This window comes from Gigantopelta aegis, chromosome 2, assembly GCF_016097555.1.
Source record: "Gigantopelta aegis isolate Gae_Host chromosome 2, Gae_host_genome, whole genome shotgun sequence".
NCBI classification, from domain to species: Eukaryota; Metazoa; Mollusca; class Gastropoda; order Neomphalida; family Peltospiridae; genus Gigantopelta; species Gigantopelta aegis.
In genome coordinates this window covers 19,400,957-19,426,666 of record NC_054700.1, presented here as the reverse complement: position 1 = coordinate 19,426,666, position 25,710 = coordinate 19,400,957, and the positions used below count along the sequence as shown (strand labels likewise).

The window sequence follows — 25,710 nt, the reverse complement described above, 5'->3', positions numbered from 1 at the left end:
CCCCCAAAAACCTGAACAAAGACAAACGAACAACAAAAACCACAACCCCACAAACACTCCAACCCGCCAACCCCCCCAAAAACAAAACAAAACACAAACAACAACAACAAAACAAAAAAACCCAAACCTACCGAAAACACAGACAGTAACCCTACATCCCCTACCCAGCAATCCATCTGGCCAGCAGCTACAAAACTCGTACACGTGTGTTAAAGGGACAGACAGAGAGAGAGAGAGAGAGAGAGAGAGAGAGAGAGAGAGAGAGAGAGAGAGAGAGAGAGAGAGAGAGAGAGAGAGAGAGAGAGAGAGACACACACACACACAACCCTAACCAATTTAAAAAAAGAAAAAAACCCACCCAAAACCCGACCTCGTTCGCTCGTCTCCCTGAAGCCAAATCATTTTTGTGCTTAGAATGGAACAATGCCTTTGAGAACAGTTTTACGGGTCCTCATTCTCCCCCCCCCCCCCCCCCCCCCCACCAACTCCAAAAACCAAAATCCTCTAAAACGCCCCTTTTTTTTATATTATTAAATTATTTTAATGCTTGCTCTCATGTCTACATGGATACTACTTTATATTACTGTACCCTGTTATGGGTGGGACGATTTGGGTGGGGTTCCTGTACACTCGGTTATTTTATACTAGGTGCAGCCCTACGCCATTATTATACACGTACATGTAACTCTACTTTGCAGGACTTCTTAGACACATAATTGTTTTTCACAAAGCTGGGCAGATTAATTGTTGCTCTGACGTTCCTTCTCTAAGCTGGAGAGTTAAATATGCTATGTTTGTTACAAGTATTTAACCAGACGGTCTTCCAAAAGAACCGAATCCGGAATTACGTAAAGCTATGGAAACTTGCGAAATAGACCACACAAGTGTTCTATCTACGTGTACAGCAGTAGCCTGTAAAGTCACTGACCTGTGTTTCTGGAGTTTTCTTCTGTTTAAAATGCATTTTAAACTGCTACAAACAGCAGGCCCACAAGAAAACATCTTGTAGTTTTGCCAAGAAATTTAAATTTTAAGCACAAAGTTGTACGTAATGTCTACATTAACGACATAAACGAGTTGTAATAGCCTTAAGTATTTTACACTACCTGATAAAAATTGGCAATGCTTCTAAGTAATGTCCTAGGTAAACGTGCATGCACACTGTCAGAGCGATCTAGTAAAATATACCCTCCCCCACCCCCCATCCCCACCCCCGCATACATACCAAAAAGGAAAGAGTAAATAAATAAATAAGAAATAAGCAAATTAAGTTTTTCTTCTGTTTCTTCCCATAAATCATCTATTCAACTCTATGTCGATTTTTATTAATAATATCAATAATATATCATACACATATGTGCTAAAACACCCTATCATGTTTTAACATCCATCTCAATGAAAATTGCAATTAAACTAATATCATGTCCATCATAAATTGCTTTTTTATGGAGTATACAATCTGATATATTTATTATATACATTGTATACGTCTATTGCAATGGTCAATCACCAAAATAGGCCAATTGGTAATTTTGAATGATTTTTGTGTGGTAGCATAATTAAAAAAAGTAAAAATTTATACACAATATACTCATTTTGATCATGCCATGCTTAACCCCAAAATGGCCGCCAGAGAGCAGTAGGAAAGCTTCGAGTAAGCATCAATATTGGTGACGTTAACACATGTTTTGGTGTGACAAAACTAACTGCACACAGACTGGTCAATCGACTAAACGCCACTGGAACCACCAATGGCCTTTATTTTAGTAGTAAGTATATCTGAAAATAGGTAGGTATACGCGCAGGTTCGGTATATCCGAACCACAACCATCCGAAACCGGTTTCAAGCCGCCACCAATACTGCACATCACTGCTCAAACACACTAAGAGCATATGACATCTGGGTCGTGCGGTATGTAGCCCAGCTGGATCCCCGTTTGTGGACCCATTGGGCTATTTCTCGTTTCTGCGAGGGCACCATGACTAGTATATCAAAGGCCGTGGTATGTGCTTTCCTGTCTGTGGGATGGTGCATATAAAAGATCCCTTGCTTCTAAAACTAAATGTCAGAATTACCAAATGTTGGACATCCAATAGCGATGATTATTTAACCAATGTGCTCTAGTGATGTCGTTAAAGAAAACAGACTTTAACTTATTTCAGTAGTAAGTATAGACAAACATAGTTAGGTATGTGCGTAAGTTCGGTATATCCGAACCACAACCATCCTAAACCGTTTTCAAGAAGCCACCAATATCAACTAAGAGCATACAACACCTGGTCAGACGGCCAGTGAGGTGACCCATCCTGACTCAGTTCAGGACTGTGATTTTGGATGTGGTGTTGACGTTCGTTGTGAGGTCAACATAGACCTCCATTGTCACACGCAATTGCGCAAAACTCCTTTGCAATGACGCATTTATCTTTTCACAAAGTATTACCCCATCTCGAGGTTTTTTTCCCGTACCATGACTGTTTAATAACATGTTCATACTAGCGTCTTGTCTGAAATATAATGGGGGTGGGGGGTGGGGGGGGGGGGGGGGGGGGGGGGGGGGAGAGAATGTTATGTATTAATATAAAGTTAAAAGTGTGTTTGTTTAACAACACCACTAGAGCGCATTGATTTATTAATAATCGACTACTGGATGTCAAACATTTGGTAGTATGTGGCACGAAGTCTTAGAAGACAACTGCTACTTTTTGCCAGTATTAGCAAGGGCTCTTTTATATCCACTTTTCCCACAGACAAGACAGTGCATACCATTGTCCGTAGTTGCGCTTGAGCGTGTTGGGCTCCTTTATGTTTCCCCGGCTTATGTTGTGTTTGGCAGCAGAGAGCGCGCAAAATGAAAGATGGAAATTAAACGTCTTGTTGATTGTGGAGTGACTGGACATGCCAAAAACATTAGTAGCCCGGCGGACTACCCGGTTTAGACAACCCATAGTCCGAGTGAGAAATCGGTAGCTAAATCACCCCGGGCTACCGCTAAGGTCGAGCTATGTCGTTCAAGGACTTCATATGTGGTTGCTATATCTCTGCTTGAAGGTTTCCCCAGACAGACATATGTCGCGCAACTCTATTTAATTCCAACGAGAACATTTTCTGTGATTTTTTGGAGGGATAATTTTTTGTTCTAAGGGGGAAGGTGTTTAACGTATGGTGGGTCGTAGTGTTACATATTTTCCCAGCAAGGTGCAAATTTGTTTCACTGCAGAAAATTGACTCCTTTCCCGTAGAAACGTGTCCCCGGCCAGTATTTCATGGAATCAAATTCTACATTACACCGGCACTGTGATACGAACCCAACACCATCTTAAATATATTGGCTTACACGCCAGACGTAATATATATAACACCAGGATGACCAGAAACACTTCGGATGTACGGAAATGGATGACCTAAAAATAAAATCCAAGTATTGTCTAAATTCAGTTACAAATACGTCTCTAACAAAATATGTCATAGTGTTTAAAAGCTAGGGTCTGTCACTTTAATAAAAATGTTCGATTTTTACTCTTTTTTTTATTCTTCGACATACGCGAACGTTAAATGAAGGCATGCGGAAACACAAACATCGCTCGTAGTAGGATTGCAGAAGCTAGAAATGATCGTGATCTTTCTCATTGCCAGTGTTTGCCCTCTGTAAATATTTAACGGTGCTCCAGACGAAAGACTGGTCTCCAAAACACAAAGGATAACTGGTGAATCAAATCTCGATTCGGTTCGTGACGAAACTGGACATGTGAACCAATCAGATTGTTTGATTTAGGGTAAGTCCGCATTTCATGTTCGTTTGAGAGTTAGGTCCGTGTTTATCTTTCGCCACTCTTCCATCCCACACTCATCGGAGCCAAGTTCAAGGTCGTGGTTGTCTTTTGGCAGGGACGGATCCAGGAATTTGTATTTATTTATTTATTTTTAGGGGGGAGGGGGGGGGGGGGGAGATTAAGGAAAAAAAGAGTATATCAACCAACCCGTGATTTTTTTTTTAAAGTTTGTTTTGTTTAACGACATTACTAGAGCACATTGTTTAATTAATCATCGGCTATTGGATGTCAAACATTCGGCAATTTCGACAGTGGGTCAAAGCTGGCTCACACATTGATTCATCTTTCTCATCTATCACCCTCTGCCTATCATTCTCATTATCTTAATATAAAACCCCGCTACATTTTTTTTTTTTTTAATGCAGAAACGGATCTTTTATATACACTTTCCCACAGACAGGAAAGCACATACCACGACCTTTGATCAGTTCTGGTGCACTGGTTAGAACGACACAAGCACCTCAGGCGAGCATCCAACCGACTGACCTGAACCCTGCCCTCCAATCCGTGAACAGGGTAATCCAGTGATCCAGTAGTACAGGCACTTGGATATATTTAGGGGTGGGGGAAGTAATGGGTCCCCTAGTCCCCCATGGACCTGCCTCTGTTTCAGCGATATTTAGGACCATTCCAAAACGATAAGGCGGAGACGTGTGAGTAAGTGGGTCAGTGAGGAATGTTTCATAGATGCAGTCTCGAGTACTATTTTAAAGGGACTGCGTTTAGTTTATTGCTATTGTTAAAATGACAGACCCTAGTGTAAAAACACTACGGCGTATTTTTCACTGTTAAAGCCGTTTTGGTAATTAAATTAGAAGTACTTACAGTTTATTATTTAGAATATTAATTTTCGTACACCTGAAGTGATTTTGGTCATCCAGGTTTTTGCTATACCCCAAAATACATTTTCTTTTATATAATTCTAAAAACGCACGTTCGTCTGAGAAGTAATGGTTATCGAGACAAGCTTTAGCAATTTTAAGACGGTATTTACCGGTTTAAACATCACAGACTTTAGCTTCTCGCTGTTATAACCGTATCCAACTGTGTCTTGCAGGTTTGTAGATTAACTAAACTAAATGTCGATTTTCACCAGTTGAAACTAGGGTATGTGCCTTTAATATGTTGCCGACTATCAGAGGGTTTGAACGATTAAAATGGCATATTAAAGACAGTTTTGTTTGTACATAAAAGCACTGATATCAATGGCTGTATATTAAATGTTTTTCCGATCGTCCTAGCTAATGTTTGTACTAGATCAAACTTCATTTTATGTCTTAATATTAATATATGTATCGTTCGTACGTACGAAATTATTCGAAGACCAAATCCGGTTTGGGTTTCATTGAAACATTAGGACAACCAGAGACACATTGAACGTACATACTTTGATTGTGTAAAGAAAGAAAGAAAGAAATGTTTTATTTAACGACGCACTCAACACATTTTATTTACGGTTATATGACGTCAGACATATGGTTAAGGACCACACAGATTTCGAGAGGAAACCCGCTGTCGCCACTACATGGGCTACTCTTTCCGATTGGCAGCAAGGGATCTTTTATTTGCGCTTCCCACAGGCAGGATAACACAAACCATAGCCTTTGTTGAACCAGTTATGGATCACTGGTCGGTGCAAGTGGTTTACACCTACCCATTGAGCCTTGCGGAGCACTCACTCAGGGTTTGGAGTCGGTATCTGGATTAAAATATCCCATGCCACGACTGGGATCCGAACCCAGTACCTACCAGCCTGTAGACCGATGGCCAACCACGACGCCACCGAGGCCGGTTTGTGTAAAGAAGAAACTATATTCAGTATGTAATTTTAGTCGTTAAAAATATTTTATAAGTCAGAGACATCATACAAAAAAGTTAAAGTTTGTTTTGTTTTGTTTAACCACGCCACTAGAGCACATTAATTTATTAATCGTCGGCTGTTGGGTGTCAAACATTTGGTAATTTTGACACATAAACTAAGAGATGAAACCCGCTACATTTTGCCACTAGTAACAAGGGATCTTTTACATGCACCATCCCACAGACAGGATAACACATACCACAGCATTAAATATGCTAGTCGTGGCTGGAACTAGAAATAGCCCAATAGGCCCACCGATGAGGATCGATCCTAAACCGACCGCGCATTAGGCGAGAGCTTTACCACTGGGCTACGTTCCGCCTCCAGACATCTTACAAATATTATTTCAGAATAGATAATAATGACATAGGTATCCTAGTACATGTATATTAACATCATTTGACGTATTGCAAACGAAAATCTTAACACTAGAAAGAGGAAACATAATAGATATTCAGAATTTCTTTTTTGACATAATGATTCTTTCTATGATGAAACAACAGATAAAAATTGTAACTTTATACGTGGATGTAATTTTATATAGAGATTAAAATACAGGTAGTAATATCTAATAAAAAATATTTCATGTTTCTTTTAGCAAAATCAGATACCTTTTTATTGACAATAAATGCTATTTTGGTGCCGAATGAAATTAACACTGACTGGACTATCTTCAGGGTATAACATTAATTGTCTCGATTCTGATCTAGTACACGATAATGCCATATCCATGTGTAAGATATTTCATTTCATTTTTTTTTCTTTTTCTGGAAACAATTTATTGCTATATTGGCCGCTGGCAGCATAAAAACGTAATGAAATGGTGATACAGATGGATTTGAATATTCCATCACCACGAGCACTCGTGTTTGTGAGATTGTTATCGAGCGACTGGTATGTGATAAAAAATCTTACATCTACAGGCTATATTTTGTAGAATTGCCTAGAGATGATTTTTCCATTAATAATTGACTTTGTTTTCAATTGAAAGTCACCCAACGTAACTTGCGGTCAAAGATAAAATAAATAATTAATTTTTTTTTTTTTTAAATATACTAGCGATAAGAAAACCTCCCAAAACAAAAAGAAAGAAACCCACAACAAACAAACAAACAAACAATCGAACAATTAAACAAACAATTACGCACAACAACAACAATAAAGAAGCGAGAAGCCTTTATGATGTATAAAGTTTGGTAATATGTGTTTGCCAACTCGAAAATCAGGCTATGCTGTTTTTCGGTCTGAAGGCTGGCGGGTGCTCAGTTCGAATCCCATTATCTTCGAATAGCTCAAATGATACGTTTTTAAAATAACGCCACTAAACTAGTAAAAAACAAAACAAGTTAACACCTGTCCAAGAAAGGCAGCTCAGATACCTCAGGTGTTTACCAAGGATTGCGTACTTGAATCTTGAAACAAAAAAACACACCCTACCCCCACAATATAAAAACAAAAACGAGGGAAAAAACCCCACAACGTAAATGACATCAAAATGTTTGATTCGCATTTGGTATTTCACAATATCTACTTTCTGTAGCGTGTGTTTTATGCACATATTTAATTACCGTTCAAGAACGCGTCAGTCCACCCCCCTACCCCCCCCCCCCCTCTCTGTGTGTCTCTCTCTCTCTCTGTCTGTGTCTGTGTCTCTCCCTCTCTGTCAGTCTCTCTCTCTCTCTGTCTCTCTCTCTCTCTCTCTCTCTCTCTCTCTCTCTCTCTCTCTCTCTCTCTCTCTCTCTCTCTCTCTCTCTCTCTCTCTCTCTCTCTCTCTCTCTGAGCCCACATAATATTGTATGGCACCCAAATATTTTTTTTTTAATAAATCCACATTTCAGCCATTTGTAGAATGAGGTTCCCACAACTGAGCTGCGATGACATGAAAGGGGTTTTGACTCACTGCATAATATTTGTCATGAAAGCTGTGTTGACAGTCGAGTTTTCACAATCTTCTTTTCTCACTAAATCAAATAACAAATATTAAAGAACGGATGACCAATTGGCGTGTATGACATCAACAATGTTGCAAAGGAAAATCGCAGGACGGAGCGAACAAACAACTATCTATACAAAAAGTCCCTTAAACACTTTAGTAACTATTTACGTTGCATCTGTTTTCGTCGCGCAAGATTTATTATGCATATTTTATACCAAATTGTGAAAGGAAAGGGATGTTTGTGATCATGATAGCTCTGTTAGGTGTTTAACATGAGGTTATTGCGGGGGGGGGGGGGGGAGAGAGAGAGAGAGAGAGAGAGAGAGAGAGAGAGAGAGAGAGAGAGAGAGAGAGAGAGAGAGAGAGAGAGAGATATGAAGAGAGATGGAGAGATGAATAGACACACAGTAACAGATATTGATGAGGTGAGAGACGGAGAGAGAGAGAGAGAGAGAGAGAGAGAGAGAGAGAGAGAGAGAGAGAGAGAGAGAGAGAGAGAGAGAGAGAGAGAGAGAGAGAGAGAGAGAGGATATTTAGAAAGAGGGAGAGAGTTAGAAAGCAAGGGAATGATGAAAAATGTGTATGTACATTCACTGAGTCAACATTCTGTGGTTGGCATTGGCGTGACCAGAATTTTATAAGTGTGTGTGTGGGGGGGGGGGGGGGGGGGGGGGGGGGGATTGAGTGTTATGGGTATATGAACTGCATATAAAGACCACTTGTTGATAAAGAACCTTTTTTTTCTCTTTCTCTTGGGTGGCCTTTTACATAAACACATTTTTCTATCAAACATCTTTCCTGACTTTTTATCCATGCCTTAAAAACAATGGTAAAAAATGGCCGACTTTTTCTTTTTAAAGTAGAAGCTGTGGTATTAGTTAAAATAACACATGTTTTATAAATCCCTTCAGCGTCTTGCATCTGTTTTTCGGTGGTCTGTGTCGCCAGTGAAATGTAACAAAGAAAAGGGACTTGAAGCATTGCCAGATATCTCAACAAAATCGCCAAAAATGTAACTCGGTGTTTTGCAAGGACCCGCCTTTAAAGACATGAAATTCGCATTGGTGTGCGGTAAGAATAAACAAAACTCGGTAACCATGTGGCTCTTTCTTGTACGAAAACAAATACGACCTTGACCCCCAAGCGAAACCACGTGCTCATGGGATTCATGTCTGCCATGATTTTCTTTGTCCATTTTTCTGGTTGTTTTTTGTTTGTTTATGTTTGTGTTTTGTCTGCAGGTCAAATAACATACGTGTCCGACGGTCCACAAATAGGAACTGTTTTTTATTATTAAATTGCACTTCGCGTATTTTCCTGTCTATGAGAAAGTACACATCAAAAGGAAAGGAAATGAAATGTTTTATTTAACGACGCACTCAACACATTTTATTTACGGTTATATGGCGTCGGACATATGGTTAAGAATCACACAGATATTGAAGGGAGGAAACCCGCTGTCGCCACTTCATGGGCTACTCTTTTCGATTAGCAGCAAGAGATCTTTTATATGCATCATCCCATATACAAGATAGCACACACCACGGCCTTTGATGTACAAGTCGTGGTGCACTGGCTGGAGCGAGAAATATCCCAATGGGCCCACCGACGGGGATCGATCCCAAACCGACCGCGCATCAAGCGAGCGCTTTACCACTGGGCTACGTCTCGCTCCACACATCAAAAGAGTCTCATTACTGCCCCCCACCCCCAAAAACAAATTACGTTTAAAACAGTTTATTCTTAATATCTAAACTTTTATTCTTATATTACCCTAAGAATGGCATCATAGGTGACCGTATAATTTTGGAGTGACCATAGACCACATTTGTAACATATATATATATATATATATATATATATATATATATATATATATATATATATATATATAAATATATATAATATATATATATATATATATATATATATATATTATATATATCTATATATACCACCTCTCAACTCCTATAGTAATCGACATAACAATTGGATATACATATTACCACCTCTCACCATTAAAGTAAATCAGAAAAATTGGGGGTTAAGCTGCGTATTTCCCTATCACTACCTTAGTTACGCACAAAAATTGTCATGCTATTTTTAGTAGGACCCCGCACCCCGTTTCAAACACAATGGTAATTCAAATTAAATTAAAGGAATTTACTGGCCAGATAAAACAACATTTTATCACGACAAACACTCTCACATTTATCACCAATGGCAGGACTGGTAGCCTCGACTGTGGGATGAAATGTTGGGTGCACCTCTAACGTTGACTCAGCCGGATGTTATTTGGTTTAGTACTACCTATAGGCAAAGCAGGAAGAATTTCGCGTCACGAAAAATAGCATTTAATGATTCATGGTGCATTCCGCCATCACCAAAACGTCCTGTTTTATGCAGAGATTCAAGTTTGAAAATGTGTTTAATATTTCGTTTTGTAAAGAAGGCACAAATATACAACACAGAGACAAAGATATTTTTTTGTTAGGACATCACAAACATCGTTAATAAAACAATGAAATGAATGGCGAAGCCGCAGTATTTCCCTTTTGATATGGGACTACTTGGGTCTCACTACACAGAACCGGCCTCGGTGGCGTCGTGGTTAGGCCATCGGTCTACAAGCTGGTAGGTACTGGGTTCGGATCCCAGTCGAGGCATGATATTTTTAATCCAGATACCGACTCCAAACCCTGAGTGAGTGTTCCGCAAGGCTCAATGGGTAGGAGTAAACAACTTGCACCGACCAGTGATCCATAACTGGTTCAATAAAGGCCATGGTTTGTGCTATCCTGCCTGTGGGAAGCGCAAATAGAAGATCCCTTGCTGCTAATCGGAAAGAGTAGCCCATGTAGTGGTGACAGCGGGTTTCCTCTCAAAACCTGTGTGGTCCTTAACCATATGTCTGACACCGTAAATAAAATGTGTTGAGTGCGTCGTTAAATAAATAAAAAAAAGTTTTTTTTCCCCCCACTGCCATGACGCCATATAACCGTAAATAAAATGTGTTGAGTGCGTCGTTAAATAAAACATTTCCTTTCTTCCTTTCCTTATTTTCACTGCAGAATTGAGAACACTTCCATCACTGTTCTCTTGTTGCTATATAACCGCATCTGGCTGTAATACCGGTCCAAACAGGTTGTTCATTAACCGATTCACTCCGGATGTCTCTTCCGCTATACACCCATGTCCCAAAATATCAATGTACAATATTACAAAACAACATGGGTAAAATACGGCCAGAAGGCTTACGAGTAAAGATACATATTGTTTTAATTCTTCCCCAATTCCTAGAAACGAATATGTGAACGTTAACATGTGTCACAATTAGGAACTATAGTGGGTCGTGTTGACTGAACTCTCACCCGGAAGTCAACTGTGTAGTGAGACACCGGCCTCGGTGGCGTCGTGGTTAAGCCATCGGACTACAGGCTGGTAGGTACAGGGGTTCTCAGCCCGGTACCGGCTCCAACCCAGAGCGAGTAACTCAGTTCTTAAGGGCTCTGTGGGTAGGTGTAAGGCCACTACAACCTATTCTTTCTCACTAACTACTAATAACTAACCCACTGTCCTGGTCAGATATCCCAGATAGCTGTGTGTGCCCAGAACAGCGTGCTTGAACTTTAATTGGATATAAGCACGAAAATAAGTTAAAATGAAATGTAGTGAGATCTTGATAGGTCTGTGCTCCCACGATTGCTGGCAGATGACCTATCTAGGTATCACCCGAGCCCGAGGTGCACGGAACCTGCAGTGCATGCCGGGTAATCATCACCCATTTGGAGTCATACACTCGGGAGACATACCCACAGTCGTACCCGTGAAGTGTGTGAAACTTGTGTGTATGTCGCCTTGCACCTCCAGGGGCGGGACGTAGCCCAGTGATAAAGCTCTCGCTTGGTGCGCAGTCGGTTTGGGATCTATCCCCGTCAGTGTGCCCATTGGGCTATTTCTCTCTCCAGTCAGCGCACCACGACTGGTACATCGAAGGCCGTGGCATGTGCTATCCTGTCTATGGGATGGTGTGTATAAAAGATCCCTTGCTGCTAATCGAAAAGAGTAGCCCATGAAGAGGCGACAGCGGGGTTTTTCCCCCAATGTCTGTGTGGTCCTAAACCATATGTCCGACGCCATATAATCGTAAATAAAATGTGCTGAGTGCGTCGTTAAATAAACCATTTCCTTCCTGTCTTCCTTACACCTCCACTTTAAAATGGAGCCTAGAGGTGTAATCGTTTTGGAGCCGGCACAGGAATGACAAATCACCCATAAGTTTGAAAATAATAGTTCTGTCGTTTAGATTCGTCACACGTCAGCGCCAACTCTGAACCTACTGCCAACATCTGGATGCTGAATGGCGTTTTTTTTTTGCTTCTATATGAATTTAGAGATTCAGAACACATATTTGGTATGCACAACTGTGTCAACATCTCTACTCTCGGGATATATAACTTAACGACAGCACGCTGGCCTGATGCCCGGGATGCTTGTTTTGTTTAACGACACCACTAGGGCACATTGATTTATTAATCATCGGCTACATTTTTGTTTTCATTAGTAGCAAGGGCTCTTTTGTATGCACCATCCCACAGACAGGATAGCACATACCACATCATTATACTAATCGTAATGCACTGGCTGGGACGCTAATGGGCCCACCACCGACGCGGATCGATCCTTGAACGACCGCGCATCAGGCGAGCGTTTTACCACTTGACTACGTCCCGCCCCGTCAAAGGTGGTCATGTCTGAACAGTAAATGGATTGAGACACGGAAATCCTTTTTGGACTTTGACGCTCGCCTGAGAGGTGATAGATCGAAAGATCTATCGCCCTAGATGGACCCGTATCACTCACCCCCCCCCCCCCCGCCCCCACATACCCCCCCCCCCCCCCCGTGTTCTAACCAACGGCCCACGTCTGATACACCAAAGAACATGGTTTGTACTTGCTTAAAGTCGCAGACCCTAGTTTCAACCAGTAAAAATGGACACTAAGTTTAGCTAATCTACAAACCCTGTAACACATTTGGATAAAGTTAGAATATAGTGGTTCTAGCGTCTGTGACGTTGAAACAGAGGATATATCCTTAAAAATAGACTGGAGCTCGCCTTCATAGCCGTTACTTCTCAGAGGTATGGATTAAAACAATCAATATTTTAAAAAATCATTTCGATGTATTATAGCCACCAGGATGACCAGAAACACTTTGAATGTACGGAAATGGATAATATAAATATTACACTCTAAGTAATGTCTGACTTCAATGATACACCCCCCCTCCCACCCCCCACCCCCCAGCTCTAATAGCGACAAATACGTAGTGATTAAAAACTAGGTTTTGTCGCTTTAATGGACAACTTTTAAATGACGTTTCACACATTTGGAGAAAATTGTAACCTGTACACAGAAATCTATGACGTAAGTCTCAGTCCCGGTTTCCACAGGTACACGATGCCTTACGCGTTGGCAATGGCACCCTATACTCTACGTCTTCCAGCAGTTACAAAATGTGATTTAGATAAAGGACCACAGAAGTTTCGATCTCTCGATGAACGTTTGTTGAGAATCGAGGAAAACATTCTTATACCAAGCAGCTAAGCTAATTCCGCGGCTTATGGGAGCTTTGGGTCAATGTGTACATCAGACGTGATCAAAAGCGGCTGAGATGGGTGAACATGTCCGCGAACATTGAATGCCAACTTTCCACGTTCGCTTGGAATGTGTCAGTAACTCGTGTGAAGTAGTGTGTCTTCGTTCTTGTTGTTTCACTTTAATCGATTTTCACAGCAAACGTTATAAGAAAAATAAAATCTGGTTTAGAAAAAGACCACTATTCGCGCTAAACATAAGCGTACGAGGGTGGGGGGGGGGGTATTAGGGGGGGGGAGTGGGGGTTGTTGGCAGGGACACTGCCCCGTAGTGTTGGAGCAAAACCTCAAATTCAAGCAAACATTATAAAAATAATCGGGCAAAATATGCTACCATGAGACCTTTTCACCATGTATTTCCGTCATTATACCCTCAAAATTAGTTGTAATTCATGTAAAAATGCGTAGTGATTAGTTTGCTAGTAATGCTACTATGAACAAATGATGTTATCTAGATTCGGGAAAAGGCCAGCCTGCCCACCCACCCCTCCCCTACAAAAATGGAAGCCGGTACGCGTATGGCGGTAAACAATATATGACAACATGCTTGCATTTGTGTGAGGAAGGGACAAAGTATACAAATATATAATTCTTTTGAAAAGAAGCCTTTGCGGATAATTTATGCAACAAGATTTGTTTTCCCCTTTTTTCTCTTTTAGTTCTCTCTTGTTCGTTTGTATTTAAGTTATAATTTACGTATATTCCAACCCTGGTAAATAATCACGGCAGTCGGCAATGCCGCGGAGATTGAAGTGGTGTTTTCAGTTTTCCGTGTCATATATCTTGCCGTGGAACTTTCAATTTTTAAATGCCATTTTTATATTTATGTTTGTCATACTGACAAATTAAACTCCTCAATTACACATTACCCGCAAAAATGCCGTAGAAAATTCCGTGGAGACTATTTTTTCCGCGGCGTATGTTTTGCCGTGGCCATTTTCTTAATTATCAGTGTCATATTCAGTTGCAATGCAATGCCTTTAAACTCGATTTAACCCAGAAAAATAGCACATTTTCCATTCTCTTCAAGAAAGCATTATTCCAGTATTGTTATATTCAGGTGTGGTTACTAAAGGATCATATACAGTTGATGGGGCGCGTGCGTGCGGTCAGACTGTTGTGTCTGATGCGTCTGTGGGTTGCGTTTTGGACATATATACCAGATGTGATTATTTTATTGTGGCTGACCGCATGCGTTTTGCGGACGCACGCATCGCACTCATTGAAACTAATGTATTTCGTATTTTATTTTAGTCGCGCCGTATCCAGTCTGTATGAGCCTTAATAAAGGTGACGGCGTCCTAAATAATGAATGAATGAATGAATGAATGTTTAACGATACCCCAGCACGAAAAATACATCGGCTATTGGGTGTCAAACTATGGTAATGCAAATTTTTTTTAATACGGTGATGATCAACATTAATATAAAAATTCAAGATATAAATAAAAACAGTTTAAAGAAGTGTGACAAAAAGACAAATACGAATATCACAGATAGATACTGACTTTTACTAAAAACTTCAAATTGTGCTGTATTGGCCATTCTCAAAGAGAATTCTAAATAAGTCAATATTACATACCGCAGATTTTGATATACATGGACCGGGTTGTGAGACGTTAGTCAGTATAGCTTTCATCCACATATAAGAGGCGGGACGTAGCCCAGTGGTAGAGCGCACGCGTGATGCGCGGTCAGTCTAGGATCGATCCCCGTCGGTGGACCTATTGGGCTCTTTCTCGTTCCAGTTAGTGCAGCACGACTGGTATTTCAAAGGCCGTGGTATGTGCTATCCTGTCTGTGGGGTGGTGCATATAAAAGATCCCTTGCTGTCAAAATGACCAATAAGCGAAACCCTCATTCACTCTGGATTGATGTCTTACTAGAAACTGAATCCATTATTATTATTTTCGTACTTATATCCAGTTAAGGTTCAAGCACGCTGTCTTGGGCAAACTCCCCCCGCTATCTGATCTATCTCTGCAGGGCAGTTAGTCCAAACATAGTTGTTAGTTGTTAGTGAGAGAAGATTCGATGTAGTGGCCTTACACCTACACAATGAGTTGTTAAACATCGCTCTGAGTGGGAGCCGGTACCGGTGTGCGAACCCCGTACCTACCGCTATGCAGTGAGTTAAAACTAAAGCTGTTAGTGATTGGTTAGTGAGAGAGAAGTCGGTATAGTGGCCTTACACCTACCCTTTGAATCCTTAAACTCGCTCTGAGTGAGAGCCTGTACCGGTGTGCGAACCCCGTACCTACCGCTATGCAGTGAGTTAAAACTAAAGCTGTTAGTGATTGGTTAGTGAGAGAGAAGTCGGTATAGTGGCCTTACACCTACCCTTTGAATCCTTAAACTCGCTCTGAGTGAGAGCCTGTACCGGTGTGCGAACCCCGTACCTTCCGCTATCTGGGTTGTCTCTGCAATACAGTGAATTAAAATTAAAGCTGTTAGTGATTTGTTTGTGAGAGAGAATTCGGTGTAGTGGCCTTACACCTACCCTTTGAGTTATTAAAAATCGCTTTTTGCGGTAGCCGGTACCAGGCTGCTAACCCAGTACCTACCAGCCTTTACCCCGATGGCTTAACCACTACACCACTGACCCCGGTTGTACGAACGCAGGACAAGCTTGTTTTAAAGGCATACTGTCACAGATTTAAGGATTCTTATTTCTCTAAAAATGGATCATAAATAAAAATTACATTAATTGTTGGAAACCAAATCTAGCTATCGCATCACCTTAACTGAACCATGATGGAGTGAAATCCATGTCATCCCTCTCGGCAATTTTAGTTTTTGAATTATGGACCATTGCCATAATTCAATTATTTTTACAAAATGTCATTAATAAATAGAGTATGGTGGTTATGAAGATGGTTGAATAAAGTACATTTAGGGACAAATCAAATTATATTTGTTTAGGTAATACTTTGTTAGATCATTAAATAGGTCAGTGGTCTGTGACAATATGCCTTTAAAGCCTCTGGCCATTGAGGCAGTGTGTTGAATACGTCATCAACCCACCAGGAATTCTCAACGGTATGTGCCAAATCCAGAATGTTTCCATCGTTTTAATAACAAGACATTTGTCAAATTCCGTGGTTTTCAATACCGCATGTGAAATGTCAATATAAAACATAGAACAATACAGCTGTGTTGTTCAGTTTTGTTGCTCCAAATATTTGATCTTTTTCTATGAAAATTCATATTTGAAAACAGTAACAAAACATTTAAACACACTTGGTCCGTCTATAACATCGTATGCTATTTCTGTCTAGAACATAGTTTATTGCTAGAAATAGTAAAATTTTGTTTTGTTTAACGACACCACTAGAGCACATTGATTTATTAAATTCGGCTACTGGATGTAAAAAATTTGGTATTTTGACAGTCATGGAGAGGAAATCCGCTACATTTTCCCATTAATATCAAGGGATCTTTTGTATGCAACATCCCACAGACAGGATAGCACATACCATGACCTATGATATACCAGTCGTAGTGCACTGGTTGGAACGAGAAATAGTAAAATAAGCATTCGTGTTAATAACCCTATTCATCATAATTACATGGTGGACGATTATTTTTCTCCCAGTGAAGTAAATATCACCATTAAAAAGTCCACAAGCCAAAAGGTTTCCGATGTTATATTGGGATGAGTAAATAGCGATGTTAATCATTGTTTGAAGTGAATCGTCACGCATGTTGATGGTTCAGTAGCATCTGTTCCCAAAAGGTACATGAAAAAAAATAAAAAATCCCAGTATCATTAAAGTTTATGTCGCGTGCCAGACAACCACGTGAAAATAATGCGTTGAACTTTCTTCTTGTTTTTTTTCAGACGTTAGCGCATCGCTATTGTTATATATATGTAGAGCGTCCGATAACTTTTTTGGGAGGGTGGGGGTATGGGGGTGGGTGGGGTGTCCGTTTACTGAATGACATGGTAACAATGCAATAAACCTATTTAAAAAAAAAAAAAAATTATAGCGAAGTCGTAATATCATTGTGTGAATAAAGTATTGCAATCATTATTAAATTTATTCGCAGGTTTCGCAATACTTTATGTATGCAAAACATTTTACCTACCGGTATTCCGATGTTTGCCTCATAAGTCAAAAGGTGCACCACAACTATAATATCAAAGGCCGTGGTATGTGTTATCCTGTCTGTGGGATGATGCATATTTAAGATCCCTTGCTGCTAATCGAAAAGAGTAGCCCATGAAGTGGCGACAGAGTGTGGTCCTTACCCATATATCCGATGCCATATAACCGTAAATAAAATGTGTTGAGTGCGTCGTTAAATAAAACATTTCCTTCCTTTCAAAAGTTAAAAAACAACGCAGATACATATTGTATAAATATACTGACAAATATTTATATATTGGGTACCCAGAATAATCTCATTTTCATTGCGGATGAGTATATTATATATATATTGATGCCAGTTTTGAGATCGTATGTCCTTTCATTTTTGTATAAAGTTACCAAGATAATGTTATTAATTTCCACATTTTTTTGAATATCCAAACAATTGAAAAGCCAGTATGAAATTCTGAAAAAAAACCCCGCTACATTTATTCATCCCACAGACAGGATTTTCAACCAAATCAAATATTTTACAATTCAAGTGCATTAATAACAGCAACAGCTGCTACTTGTTGGATGTGACATGCATGGTGTCGACAGGTTTAATATCTCGGTGAACGAAGTGATAAAATACCCATGTCTGCTAATACTGACCGTAGTGGTTTCGTGGTTAAGCCATCGGTCATAAGATACTGTAAGTACTGGGTTCGCAGCCCGGTACCGGCTCCCACTCAGAGCGAGTTTTAACGACTCAGTGGGTAGGTGTAAGACCACTACACCCTCTTCTTTATCACTAACCACTGACCCACTGTCCTGGACAGACAGCCCAGATAGCTAAGGTGTGTGTGTGCCCAGGACAGCGTGCTTGAACCTTAATTGGATATAAGCACGAAAGTAAGGTGAAATGAAATGAATAAATAAATGAATGTTACGCCTAGCTTTAAACGATACATAACGACAGCCGTAGTACCGACGTGTTAAACAAACAGTTTTCCTTTCCTAATGCAACACAATGAAGATGCGATGAAGACGTACCCTCTACATCCAATGTTAGGCCTCTCAGCGGATTTGAGGGCGCGGGATTTACCTCAGTAGGTTAAGTGCTCGCCTGAGGTGCTTGCGTCGCAGGATCGAACCACCTCGGTGGATCCATTCAAATGATTGGAGTTTTTCTCGTTCCAACCAGTGCATCAAAACTGGTCAAATGCCGTAGTATGTGCTTTCGTGTTTGTGAGAACGTGCATATAGAAGATCCCTTTGCTGAATTAGGAAAAACGTATCGGGTTTTCTCTGACGACTACGAGTCAAAATTGCCAAATGTTTAACATCCAATTGCCGATGATTATTAAATCAGTGTGCTCTAGCGGATTTGAGTGCGAGACGTAGCCAAGTGATAAAAGCACTATTTTAATGCACGGTTGGTGTAGGATCGATCCCCGTCGGTGAGCCCACTGGGCTATTTCTCGTTCTAATCAGTTTACCACGACTGATATATTAAAGGCCGTGGTATGTGCTATCCTTTATGTGAGATGGGGTATACAAAAGATCCCTCGCTACTAATGAATCAATGTAACGGGTTTTCTTTAAGCCCCTATGTATAATTACCGAATGGTTGACAGCCAATAGCCGATATATTAATACATTAATGTGCTCTAGTGGTGTCGTTAAAACAAAACAAACTATCACTTGGCGGACGTGAAGTCCATTCCTTTACGGTACCGTATTTCCCCGTTTAGGGGAAACCAAGAAGGCGGAGAAATTAATAGGGGTAAGCGGTATGTGGCTCTTGGATCTTCCTCTCTGTGGGGCCTAGTCTTTAAACACTAAGGCATATTGTTCACTATTAAAGCCGTTTATGATCACTGAAATCAAAGATTACTTATATTTTATTCTTTAGATTATCCATTTCCGTACAACCGAGGTGTTTCTGGTCATCCTGGTGTTTCTAATACCACAAAATGCTTTTTTTTTTCTTCATATTTTTAGAAACGCACGTGCGTCTGAGAAATAACAGTTATCGAGTCGAGTTTTAGGCGATATTTGACCGTTTCAGCGTCACATACTCTTTATTTCACTCTCTTGTAACGTTATCCATATGTGTTACAGGTTTGAAACCAAACTTAGTGTCATTTCTACGGGTTAAAACTAGAGTCTGCGCTTTTAAGTTTCGAGAAATGCTCTTTGTTGTGAAGTTGAAAATAGAGTACTAATTAAAATATCATTCTCTAATACTCTCTCAATATCCCCACACCATCTTTACACTTGTCTACTGCTGTTGCACCCCCCCCTCCCCCTCTCTCTCTCTCTCTCTCTCCCTCGTTCTATCCTCTAACTCACACACCACACACACACCACACCACACACAACTCTCTTCTCTCTCTCATCTCTCTCTCTCGATCTCTCTCGCCCTCTCTCCATCTCTCTCGCTTGCAAGCCGGTGATGGAATATAAATTAAGGTCCTACTAAGTTTTAATTAATCCAATTAACACGTTTAAGGGATGAGTATATACATCCTGCAGATATGTATCAGATAATTTAAATATTATTTATTAAAATGTTCCACTCGCATGATCAATTTGAAAGATGATACCAGGTGGAGCCTTGGCCGGTGCTGTATGTGAACAGGTATAGTAGTACCTCCTGTAGATATCCACCAGATTATTCATTGAAAGCTCCACTCTCAGTGATCAAATCGAAAACAAGTTAACAGTTGCGCCCTTTTTTGGGCGTGTATTAGTGTTTATATAAATATATTTTGCATTCTATCCCCAGTTGACTGTAGTTTGCCCATTGAAGCATGAAGTGTTTGGTGATTTGCGTCCGTGTTGCTCGGGGTTTTTCCACTCCTGGTTTTCGCTCTGTGTGTCTCTTCTCTCTCCCTTCTCTGTCTCTCACTCTCTCTCTCCTCTCTTCTGTCTCTCCTCCATCTCCTCGCTCGTCTCTCTCGGTCTCTCTCCCCATCTCTCTCTCCCTCACTCTCTCCTCTCTCTTCTTCTCTCTCTCCCCTCTCTCCAGTCGCCCCTTTCCATTTATCGCTCATAGAAAGCATTACCATCTCCAAATCGTAGCTCTGTTTAGATCCTATTGTTTAAATATGTTTCTGTGTCCCTGGCTCCTCCACGGCTCCCCATCTCTCTCCTGCCAGTTTCGAGAAATCTCTCGACGCATCGCCCTCTGTGTAATATATCGCTCTCTCTCTAATCGCCCCTTTCCCATCTTATAATATCAAGAAAGCATTAACATATTCAAATAGTATATTCTTGTTTAGATACTATTGTGTTAAATATGTATTCTGTAGGCAGTTACCACGGCCGTCCCCAACCTGTTTCACTTGCCGTAGTTTCGAGAAATGTACATCGACGCACTCGAATTTCACTAATATATCGCAACCTTCCCTGTCCTCGTAACACTTCTACTACCTACCAGCCTACCCCCGACTGATTAACCGATACCAAGCTAGTTTTGTGTAAGAAGGGACGTAGCGTGATTTAGACCTGTGGGGGGGATTTCAATATGAACCTAGCGGACCTTTTTGTCTACGTAATATGTCCCATAACATTTTATATGAATAGCCTAATGTTGCATTGTTTTAGCCTCCGGGGAAGGGGGAGGGTTCGTCCTAACACCCTAACCTACGCCCCTGATAAGATAAAAAATAATACTTGCACAACAGAAAGAAAAAACCCCTGGTGTAGCTGCTGTATATATATATATATATATATATATATATATATATATATATATTATATATATATATATGGGAGCTGGTATCGGGATGCGAACCCAGCTCCTTATCAGCCTTGAAAAACGATGGCTAAAAGATTACACAACCGAGACCGGCTTTTGTTGTTGCGCCGTCTAGACTGGTACTGTGTGTTTGCGACGCTTCACGGTGTTACGTATTTAACGCTGGATCGAACGTGCGACCGATGGGCACTGAACGGTGTCCTATTAATCGAACGCAGACGTTCGTTATCCCAGTCGCTTCATATTGATCTAGTCTATTAAATAATGCAATGGCAACCCGAAGCCCAGAGCTGGAATTTTTTTTTTTACAAAAGAAGAAGATTCCTCTGGAGGTTAGTGAATTAATTCGCGGGTAAACAGCAAATTAAATACTAACATTTGTTAACAGCAGAACTAAATATTGTTTAAAGGTTAAAAAAGAGAAAAGAAACACAAATACAAACACAAGTAGAAACACAAACACAAGTAGAAACACAAACGAGAACAAAAACACAAACACAACAATGAAAACCTCCCAACACATATCCCTTCACCGCACAGAAAAAAAAGGACGAAACAAATCTCAAAGAGAGAGAGAGAGGAGAGAGGAGAGAGAGGGAGAGAGAGAGAGGGAATGGAGAGAGAGGAGAGGAGACAGAGACAAGAGAGAGAGAGAGAGAGAGAGGGGACGGAGAGAGATATGGTTAGAGAGAGAGACAGCGAGACCGAGAGAGACAGGCAGACAGAGAGAGATAGGGTTAGAGAGAGAGAGAGAGAGAGAGAGAGAGAGAGAGAGAGAGAGAGAGAGAGAGAGAGAGAGAAATATATGGGGAGGGAGAGATGGAGAGACAAGAGGGAGAGAGAGGGACGGAGAGAATATAGAGATGGAGAGACAAGAGAGAGAGACAGAGAGGGACAGGGAGAGAAGATAGAGACGGAGAGAGAGAGAGAGAGAGAGAGAGAGAGAGAGAGAGAGAGAGAGAGAGAGTACATTTGTACATTCTCTCTCTGAGTTAACATTCGGAGGTTTGCATTGGCGTAACCAGAACTTTAGGGGGGGGGGGGGGGGGGGGTGTCCAATAAAATCAAATACTAGTAAAAAGAAACAAATGTAAACCCGCTAAATAAGCACGTACTGAAGTTACTTCCCTTTATACTTTCGCGGTACAAAATGAATTTCAATTTTTATGTCTGCAGGAAGTCAAGTCGAGGGAAGAACGTTCAATAGAATCAATTCATTACGTGCATGAACTGCCAGCCAATGAAGTCATTCTGTGCTTAATTCGTCAATTCTCTTTACAGAATGCAATTCTGTCCCACAAGCTCGAAATCGTGTCGACCTTGCACTGGTTCCGTGCACAAATTGCGCGCTGATGAGACTGCAAAGCAGGCCAAAATAGCCAGCAGCCTAAACGCCATTCTATAGCGTGACTTAGCACTAATGGTTTCGGCGCTGAAAGAGTGTATTTAAACGAAAAATAATCACTGCTGTGATTTAGTCGCGCACCGTTCAATTCCACCACGTCATTAAATTTGCTCTCTCATCACGGTATACTAGACTGATACACAACCGCTGTAGGCTGTTTCCCCCACAGTCCTGTTTTCACCACATGAGAAACAATTTGTAAATGGAAGTTTTGTCGATATGGTTCGGCTTCTCTCTTCTTCTATTTTTTCTTCTTTTTGTTTTTTTTAATATCGCGGTGTTATAAAGACGTTGAATTGGTTCTTCGGATCGAACTGCGTCACCGAGCAACACGCCAAACACTCAGAACAATTAGGATTGCGTTCACCAGGAGGAGGATCGCTCTAGAAATCAGTGCAGCTTGTGACTGCCAGCGCTCGACCTCCTGGACGTTCTATTATTAACAGCACGGCAGACGCGTGTGCAGGAAATAGTGTCGTGGGTGGGGTCTAGACTGTGGCGAGCAAAATACGCAAATTACGAAAATTCGCTTGAAGTGGGTGTGGGTGAAAGTTCTACCCCCACCACCCCACCCACCCCTACACACGCCCCTGCACAGTAAAGAATAATACTTTTAAACACATTTGTTGGTTCTTCTGATCCAATAGCATTATCAAGGAACACCTCAAACATTAAACTGTTTTATTTCGCCATTTTGACATAAACTGATGATACATAAGTACAAATTAAAGGTGCTATAACATAGTTTTAAAAAAATCTTATTTTTTATAAATAACTACATATTAATCCGTGTCACACGTGATCTTAGGGCCGGTTTTCGGTTGAGTGCTCGCTTGAGGTACTTGCGCCGCAGGATCGAACCACCTCGGTGGATCCATTCAGCTGATTGGGGTTTTCCCGTTCCAGCCAGTGCACTACAACTGGTCAAAGGCCATGGTTTGTGCTTCCCTGTCTGTGGGGAAGTGCATATAAAAGATCCCTGGCTGCACCAGGAAAAATGTAGCGGGTTTCCTCTGATGACTACGAGTCGTAATTACCAAATATTTGACACCCAATAGCCGATAACTAATCAATGTGATCTAGTGTTGTCGTTAAACAAAACAAACAAACACACGTGATCTGTTTATAAATAACTAGGAAATATCGCAATTCTAAAGAGCTTGCACGCCATGTAACAGAGTCGCAGTCCCTACAACTATATTGCTATTGTCTTCTTACGTCGTAACAATTCTTCTGAAATCGACGAATCCGCATAATTTGGCAAGTTAAAACTTGATAGAGCCGTCAAAGACAGATGTGTTGCACAATGACCGCGAACATACTGCTGGCAATAGCGTAACACGTTACTGACTGTTCATCTCAATTCCTTCTGTTGTTTAAGACAGATTCTACTACAGGCCCGTACGCAGAAATTTATATGAGGGGGTGGGTGGGTGAGGGTGCGCGTAATCGACGGCTCAAAGTGCCGAGTTGCTAGAGGGTCCGGAGGCATGCCTCCCGAATTGTTTTAAAATCTAGAATGCAGGAGATGCATTTTCCTGCATTCTGGAAATGTTTCTTTGTCTCAAAATACGTCAAATATATTTTTTACAATTGTATTATGCTCGCCAAAGGCTCGCAAAATACAATTTTTATTCCTAATATATGATATTGACAATAATTTAATTTAGTTTAGTTTAGTTTAGTTTAGTTTAATTTAGTTTAAATAAATTATTAGCCTTGAGATGCATTAATTCTTTATATATACAAAACCTCAACCCCTTGTGAAAATTCCCGGTGACGCCTATATTGTATTCGTTTGTTTTCAGCTGTAAAGACATGAAGTACCCCTATGACCTTCCCACAACCAGCGTGGTGATTCCGTTCCATAACGAGTGGCCCTCCATCCTGCTGAGAACAATCTACAGTCTGATTAACCGGACACCCAAGCACATCCTCAAACAGGTCATCCTGGTGGATGACGCCAGTTATTCATAACTAGAGTCAGGTAAACCGTCTTTGTTAATGACGCCAGTGACCTAGGTAAACCATTATTGTACTGTACAGTTATTCATAACTAGAGTCAGAGTCTTACATCTTTACGGATGGACTCAAATCGTCTTTGTTAATGACGCCAGTGACCTAGGTAAACCATTATTGTACTGTACAGTTATTCATAACTAGAGTCAGAGTCTTACATCTTTACGGATGGACTCAAATCGTCTTTGTTAATGACGCCAGTGACCTAGGTCAGCCATTAAGACATACACAGACACAGAAAAACCGACTATACAGATGTTTTTGGGTGTAAATATTAAATGCAGTTATCGTTCGTACCCCCCCCCCCCCCCATCAACAAACAGAAAAAAAGAAAAAGCACAAAATTCACGCAAAACAAATATTAATTTCTAAAAAAAAGACACACACATACAAACATACTGACAAACATACAAACAAATAAACACACAAAAGAACACACAAGCAAACAAACAGAAAAAGCAGACAGATACACAGTCATATCGACAGACAAAAGCGTAGCCTGTGGACGTTTCTGCGAGAGGAGTCCCAATGAGTTCCAATAAAATCAGTCTAACTGAAATGTTTGAAACTACAATAGGATTTCACGACATAATTTTAACACTTAGGTAAACCACTCACAACATTTAAGTGCCTCGTATGAGAATAGCCGATTCAGTAGTAACAAAGGGCCTTTGTTGCAAGCGACTAGAGCGTAAGTAACTTAGTGGCTGTTCGGGCCGCTTAGCGTACATTCAAATCAAGGGCAGATAAATATGTTTCTAATAGAGGCTACAGCAACCAATAAAATCGTATTTTTTTTTCTTGTCACAATAGGTTACTCTCGTACCAGGCACTCGCACCGTGTGGCGTCGCCTTTAGCAATATTTGTTACTTTTTCGTTTAAAAAAAAAGTCATAAAAATTCACTTAACAAGTGAGCGTGTTTTTTTATTTTTTTATATCTATAAATGTAACTGTCTTCCTATGAATAATGCAAAACGTTTGCTCTGCAGGTTTGTGTTAGTCGTGTTGTTTACAGGTTGCCATATTGTTTGTAGCTGGTCAACACCCATATTTTAGTTAATACAACATGCCGAGTACAAGAACCTGTTTTTCACGCTGTTTGCAGTTCACACTTGTTTTAAAATGATAGTGTGCGTCGTGATTTTTCAACAAATACTTTA

At 40.6% G+C, this 25,710-nt stretch overlaps 1 protein-coding gene across 2 annotated transcripts in view; it reads left to right on the top strand.

Moving 5' to 3' along the window:
- Positions 1 to 25,710, top strand: part of LOC121382427 (inactive polypeptide N-acetylgalactosaminyltransferase-like protein 5) — an 83,008-nt gene that overhangs the window by 41,602 nt on the left and 15,696 nt on the right. For both annotated transcript variants that reach the window (XM_041511978.1, XM_041511979.1), the window contains 2 exons: positions 24,338 to 24,496; positions 24,544 to 24,551. In XM_041511978.1, coding sequence (XP_041367912.1) covers positions 24,338 to 24,496; positions 24,544 to 24,551 — 167 coding nt within the window. The remainder of the gene's footprint in view (positions 1 to 24,337; positions 24,497 to 24,543; positions 24,552 to 25,710) is intronic.